Here is a 13,941-nt window from a genome sequence, read left to right on the forward strand (position 1 = left end):
TTTTTTTTATCTGGGATAACTTTAGAAGCAGTCATTTATGTTCTATAGTTAAACTTAACTTGAAGCTTTTTTTTTTTCCATCGATAGCGGTAACAAGCTTTTACTATATTTACTCTAAGACAGATAATTTTATATTCATTTGGCCAACAAGCTTATATTTGGCAACTGGAACAAAATTCCACTGTACTTCAAAAATATTCCAGCTTATCCGCCCATGCCAACACTGCTATATCTCAAACTTTCTCCCTAGGTTTCTCTCCCTCCACTCTTTCATGGGATAACCACTGAAGGTGCAGATATTTGCTTGGTGGTATAATTTTTGATCTGAGGCATGGGAGGATAAGCTGGAATATTTTTGAAGTACAGTGGAATTTTGTTCCAGTTGCCAAATATAAGCTTGTTGGCCAAATGAATATAAAATTATCTGTCTTAGAGTAAATATAGTAAAAGCTTGTTACCGCTATCGATGGGAAAAAAAAAAAAAGCTTCAAGTTAAGTTTAACTATAGAACATAAATGACTGCTTCTAAAGTTATCCCAGATAAAAAAAAAATTCAAGTGCCTAAGTCCTATTTTCAAAAGTGACTTAGGCATTTAGGAGCCTGTGTCACTAAAAGTCAATGAGACTTTGGTTCCTAACTGCCTACATTACTTTTGAATCACATAGGCACTTTAGAAAGGGTTGCCCCCTTCCTCTATTGCTGTTAATCTATAGATGAGTTAGTATTAAAGGTGAACTGAAACGCTTTTTACGTTAGAAAACTGAGAGAAGTGCATTTTCCTGCACTTCCTGGTCCTTTAGGTGAAGTTATCAACTGTTACAGGAGAGACCCACAAAATCCATCTTGTGGGTAAGTGGCAGCAGAACTGACTTTCAAGTATTTTGTTATAAAATGTACAGTGGAGCCTGCCTCTACTGGAATGGGGATATAGTGAAATTCTGTTAATTGTCAAGTACAGTGAAAATCACTCATAGTTTCAAAGCACCACAGATTGCAATTCAAATAATAGTAAACCTCTCTTTGTGAGTAATAATTAATGCAATTTTAACACGGAGTAGATAGGACTGTACTTAAGGACTTGTCTGGGGGTTTCACTGTATGTATTACTGATCAGTTCTGGATATACATTCTGTTAGTGACTTGGCATCTGAAAAACTCCTTTTAAAAGCTTTTTTGTTCACCTTTAAAATGCATACCAGTTCATTATTCAGATCACCTCCTATAATCTTGCTGTGTTTGTGCTCTGCACTTACTGTTTTTACTGACATGTTTAGGAGCTGTTCCGCAAGGTACGAAGTATCTTAAACAAATTGACACCACAGATGTTCAATCAGCTAATGAAGCAAGTAACAGACCTGACTGTAGACACAGAAGAGAGGCTGAAAGGAGTCATTGACCTGGTCTTTGAGAAAGCCATCGATGAGCCCAGCTTCTCTGTGGCTTATGCAAATATGTGTAGATGTCTCGTAACGGTAAGAGTGGCAAAAGTCAAACAGAAGTTTCCTGTGGGTAAGTTCTCCCCTTGCTGCACATCATTCCCATGGACTAAAATGGGAATAATGTAAACCCATCCAGGGCAGAATTATACCCCTTAGTATTTGTTATTGAACTTCTTAGTGTATCTGAGAAAATCCTATATTACAAAATTGTGTTTACATGTATACATTGGCCACACATGCACCCAGAAAACCCAGAGTGAAATTGAGTAGGAGTGATGCTAAAATGGTGTCTAGATTTGTAGCTACGGGTTGCTGAGCACCTTTGAAAATTTTGTGATTAAATTGCAGTTCAGCCCTAAAGGTACCTCCATAAAAACAGGATTCCAGATTCAAGTTGTGTCACTGATTTCCAGAGCAAATGTGTTCAGTTTGCAAGTAGAAAGCTGAGGCAATTCCTAAATTCCAGCCCCACAAACTGACCCTGGGCTCTGACAATCAATCCACTCTCTTTGTCTTGAGTCTTATTATCACTGATGGTTTTGTATTCTCAACTGTGTTCTCAGTTACACTTACAGTGGCTTTTTGCAGTGTTTATGATATATTATGTAAATTAATAATATTTACACACCTTTTTAAAGCTGGTTATTTATTTGATAGAGAGAAGGCTTTGATGTGTATTATGTAAATCTGGATCGAGGTACATTTTAAACTAATAAATAGGTATCCTGACTCATTACTGCAGTGACTCTCATGAAAACAGATACACGGGTCATCAATGTGATACTTCATAACCACTCCAGTAGTGATTCAGTAGCAGAATGGTGCAAATGCCATCTTGAAATGGACATGCAGATTAAAGAACTATTACTGATCTATGATAGAATGTAATGCCTTTTTGGAATTGACGTCATCAAATCCAGAGTTCATTCCAGGCTACATGCTTGTGCCCTGGCCATACAATTCCAATTCTACATAAAACTTGAGTGATTTTTATCCGAATGGTGCACCATGACAAACTATACAGTCAAGGATTGATGGCCATTCTATTGGCAGTAAAAGTGAGATTTTCCTTATGTTAAGCATCAGTCACATTACTAGTGTCAGTCATTAGACCTGTTACAGCATCTAACACAATAGGTACTTTAAAAATGCAAAAAGGAAAAATGGAGATTGAGGGTGGAGAAAAGAGGGGTAGAAGTAGAGAAGAGGAGGGAAAACAGAGAAGGAGAGGTAGTGATGGAGAAAACTAATCCTACCAGAAATAGCACCTCTTGTCACTCAGAGACAAGAAGCACTGCCTCCAGAAAAGCCATTTCAGGCATCAGAAAGTTTCAGGCAAGATAGGGGAGGGTCGAATCACCAACTTAAGGTAAGAAACATTTACCCGTAAAATTTGGGGAATGACCCTTTTTTTTCCAAGTGTTGTTCCCTGTTTTTGTCATTGGTGGAGCACTGCCCCAGAGTGGCACATTTCTGAAATGAACCCTAAAAATCATGGACCTGATAAGATTTAGCTACAGTGTGCGTACTGTTACATAGGCGATACATACAGACTGCTCTGTGAATGTTTATTAACAATAATATATATTGTTGTGGCATAGCTCTGGAATCTGAAATACAAATTTTTATTATGCATTTTAAAATGTTCTTATTTTAAAAAATCATGAATCTTAAACAGGATTCTTTGTAGGGAAACCATAATCTACTTCTAAGCTAAGATGATGTCAGACAAGGTTTAGTATGGAGAACATTTTCATATCTGAATTCTGAAACTCATAAAAATATGGTTGTCTAATGAAAAGATGCTTAACTGTAGTAGCCTTTCAAGCTCTTCTATTACTGTTTATAAAATATGTAATAAAATGTAACTGATAGTGATTAGATCAGATCCTTTGTATGGCAAGGTTTAACCGTGCTTTTCCCTGTGTTTTTCTTCCATTGGATACAGCTGAAAGTACCTATGGCAGACAAGCCTGGGAGCACAGTAAATTTCCGCAAGTTGCTACTGAATCGTTGCCAGAAGGAATTTGAAAAAGACAAAGCCGATGATGATGTCTTTGAGAAGAAGCAAAAAGAGCTCGAAGCTGCTACCACTGTGAGTTTCTTCATAAAATCTCAGTGATCTTTGATAGTCCAATCATAGAATCATAGACGATCAGGGTTGGAAGGGACCTCAGGAGGTCGTCTAGTCCAACCCCCTGCTCAACGCAGGACCAACCTCAACTAAATTATCCCAGCCAAGGCAATCTTGAAGGACTGCTATGGATGCTTTGGAAAATTTTGATTTCTTGTGTTGCTGTGGTTGGGTTTAATAACAAAAGCTGTTTGCATTAACTGAAGCCCTTGTGATTATATGTTTCTTAGTTTTGGGAGTAAGAGGGTGGGGATGTGAACAGCAGTAACTCTAGCTTTTCAGAAGCGTGTGCTACAGTGTGGTTTCCATGTGCATGCTTTTAGAATTCCCCTTTCTGTTCTACAGCCAGAGGAGAAGACACGGCTCCATGAGGAGCTGGAAGAGGCCAAGGACAAGGCTCGACGGAGATCCATCGGAAATATCAAATTCATTGGTGAACTCTTCAAACTGAAAATGCTGACAGAGGCCATCATGCATGACTGTGTGGTGAAGCTGCTTAAGAACCACGATGAAGAGTCCCTGGAGTGCCTTTGCCGCCTCCTCACCACCATCGGCAAGGACTTGGACTTTGAGAAAGCAAAGGTAAAGAAGAGACTGAGTGACAGTGGCTGAACAGGGATGCAAAAGTGGGGGCTCAGTGCTTTCAGTTGCCGTTGTTTTCTCTAGGAATTTCTGTCATGTTCTATGAAATCAGATGCTGAGAATGTTTCATCCCCACCCTGTCTCATTGCCTTCCCACCCCTTTCCAAAATTTTATGTACAGTTGGCTACATTAAGCACTAGCTGAAATATTTTAATTCCTTTTGCTGTTTAGCTGTTTCCAAGTAATTCACCCAGCTACACAACCTAAAAAGTATTTGACATACATAATATCTTCCTTTTACACATGAAATCTTAATCTGTCAACCGCAGTCCCCAAAGCCTTAAAGTGTATTCCAGTTTCTTTGCTCTTTGGGGATTGTTACACATATGGAAAAACATCATCAAATGAATTGTTCATGGTAACATCTGCAAGGCACATTGATTGATCTAAACTTCCTCATTATCAAAGCAATCACAGGCTGAGACAAGTCTTCTGATTGTATTGTTTTCTCTGAAAATTCACCTTGTGTTATGTTGTGTTGTGATCACAAGCTGTATTGTGATGAGGCAGATGTTTCACGCTGCACTGCTGCATTTTCCTTCCCCTATTTTTCCAGTAGATGTAAGTGTAATTTACTGCATTACACATTAGATTAACTCAATCCCATTGGCATTAGCCATCTGCTTCTATTTCACACAAGCCAGGCAAGGGATGAAGACATATTCAGATTTGCCTGCCAGAACTCAATCAGACAAAACCGTACCTTTTAATTTCTGTTTCACTAACCTCCTCATTTTTGCTTAGTCCCCCTTTCTGAAATTAAATGCTACAGTGTTGGGCTGCTGTGGTGTTTTCCCTGGCACAGGGATGTTAAATTTAATTATATTAAATTAATTAAGCCATGAATTCATCCTCAGCCGTGAAGTCCGATGCAATGAATTCATTTAATTTCTCCGCAATGGCTTTATCGCCTTTGAGTGCTCCATTAACATCTCGATCATCCAGTGGCCCCACTGGTTGTTTAGCAGGCTTCCTGCTTCTGGTGTACTTAAAAAAAATTGCTATTACTTTTTGAGTCTTTGGCTAGCTGTTCTTCAAATTCTTTTTTGGCCTTCCTAATGATATTTTTAGACTTCATTTGCCAGACTTTCTATTTTCCTCACTTTTTAAAGGATGCCTTTTTGCCTCTCACTGCTTCTTTTACTTTGTTGTTTAGCCACAGTGGCACTTTTTTGGTTCTCTTACTATGTTTTTTAATTTGGGGTATACATTTAAGTTGAGCCTCTATTATGGTGTTTTTAAAAAGTTTCCATGCAGCTTGCAGGGATTTCACTTTTGGCACCGTACTTTTTAATTTCTGTTTCATTAACCTCCTCATTTTTGCGTAGTCCCCCTTTCTGAAATTAAATGCTACAGTGTTGGGCTGTTGTGGTGTTTTCCCTGGCACAGGGATGTTAAATTTAATTATATTATGGGCACTATTACCAAGCAGTCCAGCTATATTCACCTCTTGGATCAGATCCTGTGCTCCACTTAAGCCTAAATCAAGAATCGCCTCTCCTCTTGTGGGTTCCAGGATTAGCTACTCCAAGAAGCAGTCATTTAAGGTGTCAAGAAACTTTATCTCTGCATCCTGTCCTGAGGTGACATGTACCCAATCAATATGGGGATAGTTGAAATCCCCCACTATTATTACTGAGTTTTTAATTTTAGTAGCCTCTCTAAACTCCCTGAGCATTTCACAGTCACTATCACCATCGTGATCAGGTGGTCAGTAATATATCCCTACTGCTATATTCTTATAAGAAGAAGAAAGTACAATTACTTACCGTACAGTAACTGTGGCTCTTTGAGATGTTGTAGTCAGTGTGGATCCCATGACTCACCCTTCATCCCCGCTTTTCAGAGTCCTCAGCTAAATGGGCTTTGAATTGCAAAGGAACTGAGGGAGGGCCATGACCCCTCTATGGGAATACAAGGAGGCATAGGATATATGTGCGGTCCCGGCAGACAGCTATTAAAAGAAATCTGGTCTCATGCACATGGAATCCACATTGACTACAACATCTTGAACAACCTCAATTACTATAGGGTAAGTAACAGTACTTTCCCTCAATTCCTCCCCATCTCAACATCTACACACTAGTTGCATCATCCAAGGCTTCAATCCTGCACTATTGACATCGGTAAGAGTTCTGCCACTAAGGGTATGACTACACTGCAATTGGAGGTGTGATTGTAGCACATGCAGACATACCCGAGCTAGCTTTAACCTTGCTAGCTTGGGTACCATCAGCAGTGAAGTTGCAGCAGTACGGGCTAGCCACCCAAGTACAAGTCTACCAGTGACCCTTGTAATGTATTCAGGTGACTAGCCTGTGCTGCGGTGGCTTCACTGCTATTGATACCCAAGCCAGCTATGGTAAAGCTAGCTTATGTCTGTCTACATGTGCTGCAATCACACCTCTGATTGTAGTGTAGACAGACCCTCACTTCCTAGGAGCAGGGTCGGGCTCGTAGGCTGTACTTATTGTATTGCATTTTCTATTCTCATTGCTTATTTATGTTAATGCTCTTTCTGCCAAATTCATTAACTTCATTAGAATTACAACACCAGGGTTGAATTTGACCCCTTGTGTCCCCCCCCCCCCATAACAGGGGGAACATTTCATTAAGTATTTTCATTGTAGCTGAAATGCTAGCAATAGTTACAATTAAAGTTGCTGGAGAATTTCCCATTTAAGTATCTGTTTTCCATCACTCATCACTTTCTGAAACTTTCACCTTTAAGGATGAAATTTTCCAGGATTGACCCATGCCCAAGAGTTAATTTTTTTTAAAAAGTCTGAAGGAAAAGTGTTCCGCTGGTTTTGAATGAGAGGAATGAAAAAATTAAACTTTTTGGTTATTAAAAAAAAAAATCTTGCAACTTCTTTTTTTTATAACAGCTCTAGCTCCAAAATGGGTGGGGGTTGTAATTTTAGAGTTTGGCAAGCCCTTGATAAATAGAAGTGCCTTTCAGTGTCCTGGTGAAAATTGATTTTAGTGTGGCCAAATTTATAAGCCTTTGGAAAAAAAACACTTTTCTTGTCAGTAAATAATAGCACTATTTTTAATGATAACATAACTGACTGAAAGGATGTTGTGCATATGGATGTGGTAACTTATCTGTGTAGTCAAAGTATATTGAAAAGTTGTAGTGAATTAGGCAGGGTTCCGTAGAATCCCAGCCTCATTCCCCAACCATCACATAAGCATTCTTTGGGCCATACACGCATAAGTCCAGTACGTGCATGAAAGTGTGCATGACCTGATGCACATTTTCACACAGAGCAAATCTAGATCCCTGAATCAATCATACAGTGTATTGCGACAATGATCAGTAGACGACTCTGGGACAAAATTGATTGCCCAGGTAAAGATGTTCTTCTGAGAGTTGATGATGGCATTTGTGTCTTTTTTATAGCCCCGTATGGACCAGTATTTTAATCAAATGGAGAAGATTGTGAAAGAGAGAAAAACGTCCTCCAGGATTCGTTTCATGCTTCAGGATGTAATAGACCTAAGGCTGGTATGTACCCACTGAAGTAAGTAAAAGAGCACGGTCATTGGCACTACTGTAATGGAATATCCCTCAAATGAGAGTAATAATTATTGATTACAGTAGTAGTAATGGTGAAAGGAAAATCTGTACCCTTTTTGCTCATCCCAGATATCTGGTCATTTGAAAGGTAAGAAGCACTCCTCCTTCCCCCTTCCCTGGCCTCACTTTATTGAGGGCTAAGAGATTAGTGTTTGGTGGACAGATTAATTGCTTCATATGTTTAGGACACTAAGGTCCTGTCTACACTGCAAATACGGACATGTTTTTGTAACGAGTTTTTGATACACTCATCCAACCTGATTACAACAAACACAGCTCAGCTTTTGTCCAAAGTAGGTTTTGGGGATTTTTATAAATAACATAAATTTGTAACACTTGTTGTGTGTCTATTCTTAGCGCTCTGCTTAACCATGGATGTATCTGTGCATTCTGGGTAGCTGTCTCAAAGTGCTGGAACTGGAGACAGAGTGCCCAGAGGACATGAGCACATAGCTACACCAGCAGCACTCTGGGGTGCTCTGAACACACAGAGGATTGAGATGACTAGCCAGTCTGGTTACACAAGGGTGTTCAGAAGTCCTCTATGCATCAGGAAAAAAAGTGTGCTCAGTTTGTTACAGGAAGTTACATGTCTCAGCCTGTACTGCTAGCAAGAATGATAATATGATTAGCTACCATGATTACAGTATACCCTCGCTATAATGAACCTGTTGGGATCCAAGCCTATACAGGAGAGATGGGCTCCACCTAAACCAAAGTGGAACCAGACTGCTGGCACTAAACATTAAAAAGGTTGTAGAGCAGTTTTTAAACTAGGAGAGGGGGGAAAGCCGACTGCTGCAGAGGAGCCTGTGGATCGGACAGAGACTTCTCTTAGGGGAGAGTCTATTGATAGAGAATCTCTAGTTTATAGTCAGGAACAGAGGATGGAAGGGCCAGATCAGATGAGAAACATTCACATAAAAAAGAATCTGACACATCAAAAAAGGGCAGACAAATAAACAGTGACAAGTTTTTAAAGTGCTTGTACACAAATGCTAGAAGTCTAAATAATAAGATGGGTGAACTAGAGTGCCTCGTGATAAAGGAGGATATTGATGTAATAGGCATCACAGAAACCTGGTGGACTGAGGACAATCAATGGGACACAATCATTCCGGGGTACAAAATATATCGAAAGGACAGAACAGGTCCTGCGGTGGGGGGGAGTGGCACTATATGTGAAAGAAAATGTAGAATCAAATGAAGTAAAAATCTTAAGTGAATCCACATGTTCCATAGAATCTCTATGGATAGTAATTTCATGCTCTAATAAGAATATAACATTAGGGATCTATTATCGACCACCTGACCAGGACAGTGATAGTGAGGATGAAATGCTAAAGGAAATTAGAGAAGCTATCAAAATTAAGAACTCAATAATACTGGGGGATTTCTATTATCCCCATATTGACTGGGAACATGTCACCTCAGGACGAAATGCTGAGACAACATTTCTCGATACTTTAAATGACTGCTTCTTGGAGCAGCTGGTACGGGAACCCACAAGGGGAGAGGCAACTCTAGATTTAGTCTTGAATGGAGCGCAGGAGCTGGTCCAAGAGGTAATAATAACAGAACCGCTTGGAAATAGTGACCATAATATAATAACATTCAACATCCCTGTGGTGGGAAGAACATTTCAACAGCCCAACACTGTGGCATTTAATTTCAAAAGGGGGAAACTATGCAAAAATGAGTTGGTTAGTTAAACAGAAATTAAAAGGTACAGTGACTAAAGTGAAATCCCTGCAAGCTGCATGGGCGCTTTTTAAAGACACCATAATAGAGGCCCAACTTAAAGGTATACCCCAAATTAAGAAACACGGTAAAAAAAACTAAAAATGAGCCACCGTGGCTTAACAACAATGTAAAAGAAGCAGTCAGAGATAATAAGTCTTCCTTTAAAAAGTGGAAGTCAAATCCTAGTGAGGTAAATAGAAAGGAGCATAAACACTGCCAAATTAAGTGTAAAAATGTAATAAGAAAAGCCAAAGAGGAGTTTGAAGAACAGCTAGCCAAAAACTCAAAAGGTAATAACAAAATGTTTTTTAAGTACATCAGAAGCAGGAAGCCTGCTAAACAACCAGTGGGGCCCCTTTATGATAGAGATAGAAAACAAGCGCTTAAAGACGATAAAGTCATTGCGGAGAAACTAAACGAATTCTTTGCTTCGGTCTTCACGGCTGAGGATGTTAGGGAGATTCCCAAACCTGAGTTGGCTTTTGTAGGTGACAAATCTGAGGAACTATCACAGATTGAAGTGTCACGAGAAGAAGTTTTGGAATTAATTGATAAACTTAACAGTAACAAGTCACCGGGACCAGATGGCCTTCACCCAAGAGTTCTCAAAGAACTCAAATGTGAAATTGCAGAACTATTAACTAGGGTTTGTAACCTGTCCTTTAAATCTGCTTCTGTACCCAACGACTAGAAGATAGCTAATGTAATGCCAATATTTAAAAAGGGCTCTAGAGGTGATCCCAGCAATTACAGACCAGTAAGTCTAACGTCGGTACCGGGCAAATTAGTCAAAACAATAGTAAAGAATAAAATTGTCAGACACATAGAAGAACATAAATTGTTGGGCAAAAATCAACATGGTTTCTGTAAAGGGAAATCATGTCTTACTAATCTATTACAGTTCTTTGATAGGGTCAACAAACATGTGGACAAGGGGAATCCAGTGGACATAGTGTACTTAGATTTCCAGAAAGCCTTTGACAAGGTCCCTCACCAAAGGCTCATACGTAAATTAAGTTGTCATGGGATAAAAGGGATTGAGAACTGGTTAAAAGACAGGGAACAAAGGGTAGGAATTAATGGTAAATTCTCAGAATGGAGAGGGATAACCAGTGGTCTTCCCCAAGGGTCAGTCTTAGGACCAATTCTATTCAACTTATTCATAAATGGTCTGGAGAAAGAGGTAAAAAGTGAGGTGGCAAAGTTTGCAGATGATAATAAAGTGCTGAAGATAGTTAAGACCAAAGCAGACTGTGAAGAACTTCAAAAAGATCTCACAAAACTAAGTGATTGGGCAACAAAATGGCAAATGAAATGTAATGTGGATAAATGTAAAGTAATGCACATTGGAAAAAATAACCCCGACTATACATACAATATGATGGGGGCTAATTTAGCGACAACAAATCAGGAAAAAGATCTTGGAGTCATCGTGGATAGTTCTCTGAAGATGACCACGCAGTGTGCAGAGGCGGTCAAAAAAGCAAACAGGATGTTAGGAATCATTAAAAAGGGGATAGAGAATAAGACGGAGAATATATTATTGCCCTTATATAAATCGATGGATACTGCGTACAGATGTGGTCCCCTCATCTCAAAAAAGATATACTGGCACTAGAAAAGGTTCAGAGCAGGGCAACTACAATGATTAGGGGTTTGGAGAGGGTCCCATATGAGGAGAGATTAAAGAGGCTAGGACTTTTCAGCTTGGAAAAGAGGAGACTAAGGGGGGATATGATAGAGGTATATAAAATCATGAGTGATGTGGAGAAAGTAGATAAGGAAAAGTTATTTACTTATTCCCATAATACAAGAACTAGGGGTCACCAAATGAAATTAATAGGCAGCAGGTTTAAAACAAATAAAAGGAAGTTCTTCTTCACACAGCGCACGGTCAACTTCTGGATCTCCTTACCTGAGGAGGTTGTGAAGGCTAGGACTATAACAGGGTTTAAAAGAGAACTGGATAAATTCATGGAGGTTAAGTCCATGAATGGCTATTAGCCACGATGGGTAAGGAATGGTGTCCCTAGCCTCTGTTTGTCAGAGGGTGGAGATGGATGGCAGGAGAGAGATCACTTGATCATTACCTGTTAGGTTCACTCCCTCTGGAGCACCTGGCATTGGCCACTGTCGGTAGATAGGTTACTGGGCTAGATGGACCTTTGATCTGACCCAGTACGGCCGTTCTTATGTTCTTAAGCCTTTTGTTCATGTAGCCAGGGGCTTGTTATCATAGAACATCAGAATTGGAAAGGACCTCAGGAGGTCATCTAGTCCAACCTGCTTCTCAAAGAAGGATCAATCCCCAGACAGATTTTTGCCCTAGATCCCTAAATGGCCCTCTCAAGGATTGAACTCACAACTCTGGGTTTAGCAGGCCAATGCTCAAGCCACTGAGCTATGCCTCCCCAACCTTAACAACCTCTAAAGAAGGAGATTCCACCACCTCCCTAGGTAATCCATTCCAGTGCTTCACCACCCTCCTAGTGAAAAAGTTTTTCCTAATATCCAACCTAAACCTCTCCCATTGCAATTTGAGACCCTTACTCCTTATTCTGTCATCTGCTACCACTGAGAACAGTCTAGATTCATCCTGTTTGGAACCCCCTTTCAGGTAGTTGAAAGCAGCTATCAAATCCCCCCTCATTCCTCTCTTCTGCAGACTAAATCATCCCAGTTCCCTCAGCCTTTCCTCATAAATCATGTGCACCAGCCCCCTAATCATTTTTGTTGCCCTCCACTGGACTCTTTCCAATTTTTTCACATCCTTCTTGTAGTGTGAGGCGCAAAACTGGACACAGTACTCCAGATGAGGCTTCACCAATGCCAAATAGAGGGGAATGTTCACATCCCTCGATTTGCTAGCAATGCTCCTACTTATAGAGCCAAAAGGGCCATTAGACTTCTTGGCAACAAGGGCACACTGTTGACTCATATCCAGCTTCTCGTCCACTGTAACCCCTAGGTCCTTTTCTGCAGAACTGCTGCCTAGCCACTCAGTCCGGAGTCTGTAGCAGTGCATGAGAGTTTTCCATCCTAAGTGCAGGACTCGGCACTTGTCCTTGTTGGTTTCTTTTGGCCCAATCCTCCAATTTGTCTAGGTCCCTCTGTATCCTATGCCTACCCTCCAGCATATCTACCACTCCTCCCAGTGTAGTGTCATCTGCAAACTTGCTGAGGGTACAATCCACATCATCCTCCAGATCATTAATAAAGATATTGAAAACTGGCCCCAGGACTGACCCTTGGGGCACTCCGCTTGATACCGGCTGGCAACTAGACATGGAGCCATTGATCACTACCTGTTGAGCTTGATGATCTAGCCAGCTTTCTATCCACTTTATAGTCCATTCATCCAGCCCATACTTCTTTAACTTGTTGGCAAGAATACTGTGGAAGACGGTATCAAAAGCTTTGCTAAAGTCAAGGAATAACAGGTCCACTGCTTTCCCCTCATCCACAGAGCCAGTTATCTCCTCATAGAAGGTAATTAGGTTAGTCAGGCATGACTTGCCCTTGTGAATCCATGCTGATTGTTCCTGATCACTTTCTTCTCCTCTAAGTGCTTCAAAATTGATTCCTTCAGGACCTGCTCCATGATTTTTCCAGGGACTGAGGTGAGGCTGACGGGCCTGAAGTTCCTCGGATTCTTCTCCTTCCCTTTTTTAAAGATGGGCACTACATTAGCCTTTTTCCAGTCATCCGGGACCTCCCCAGATCACCATGAGTTTTCAAAGAGAATGGCCAATGGCTCTGCAGTCACATCCGCCAACTCCTTTAACACCCTCGAATGCAGCGCATCCGGCCCCATGGAGTTGTGCTCATCCAGCTTTTTTAAATAGTTCTGAACCACTTCTTTCTTCACAGAGGGCTGGTCACCTCCTCCCCATACTGTGCTGCCCAATGCAGTAGTCTGGGAGCTGATCTTATTCATGAAGACAGAGGCAAAAAAAGCATTGAGTACATTAGCTTTTTCCACATCCTCTGTCACTAGGTTGCCTCCCCCATTCAGTAAGGGGCCCACACTTTCCTTGACTTTCTTCTTGACCTTCTTCTAACATACCCTGTAGAAACCCTTCTTGTTACTCTTAACATCCCTTGCTAGCTGCAACTCCAAGTGTGATTTGGCCTTCCTGATTTCACTCCTGCATTCCTGAGCAATATTTTTATACTCCTCCCTGGTCATTTGTCCAATCTTCCACTTCTTGTAAGCTTCTTTTTTGTGTTTAAGATCAACAAGGATTTCACTGTTAAGCCAAGCTGGTCGCCTGCCATATTTACTATTCTTTCTACACATCGGGATGGTTTGGTCCTGCATCTGCAATAAGGATTCTTTAAAATACAGCCAGCTCTCCTGGACTCCTTTCCCCCTCATGTTATTCTCCCAGGGGATCC

At 40.6% G+C, this 13,941-nt stretch overlaps 1 protein-coding gene across 1 annotated transcript in view; it reads left to right on the top strand.

The window, feature by feature from the left end:
- The window catches only part of EIF4G3 (eukaryotic translation initiation factor 4 gamma 3), a gene marked incomplete at its 3' end in the record, with an annotated part of 356,444 nt that overhangs the window by 282,131 nt on the left and 60,372 nt on the right, over window positions 1-13,941 (top strand). Inside the window, 4 exon segments of the mRNA XM_034753512.1 lie at window positions 1,276-1,473; window positions 3,389-3,535; window positions 3,920-4,156; window positions 7,624-7,728. Of these exon segments, the coding sequence (XP_034609403.1) occupies window positions 1,276-1,473; window positions 3,389-3,535; window positions 3,920-4,156; window positions 7,624-7,728 (687 nt within the window).

The sequence above is a fragment of the Trachemys scripta genome, chromosome 19 (assembly GCF_013100865.1).
Source record: "Trachemys scripta elegans isolate TJP31775 chromosome 19, CAS_Tse_1.0, whole genome shotgun sequence".
NCBI lineage: Eukaryota > Metazoa > Chordata > Testudines > Emydidae > Trachemys > Trachemys scripta.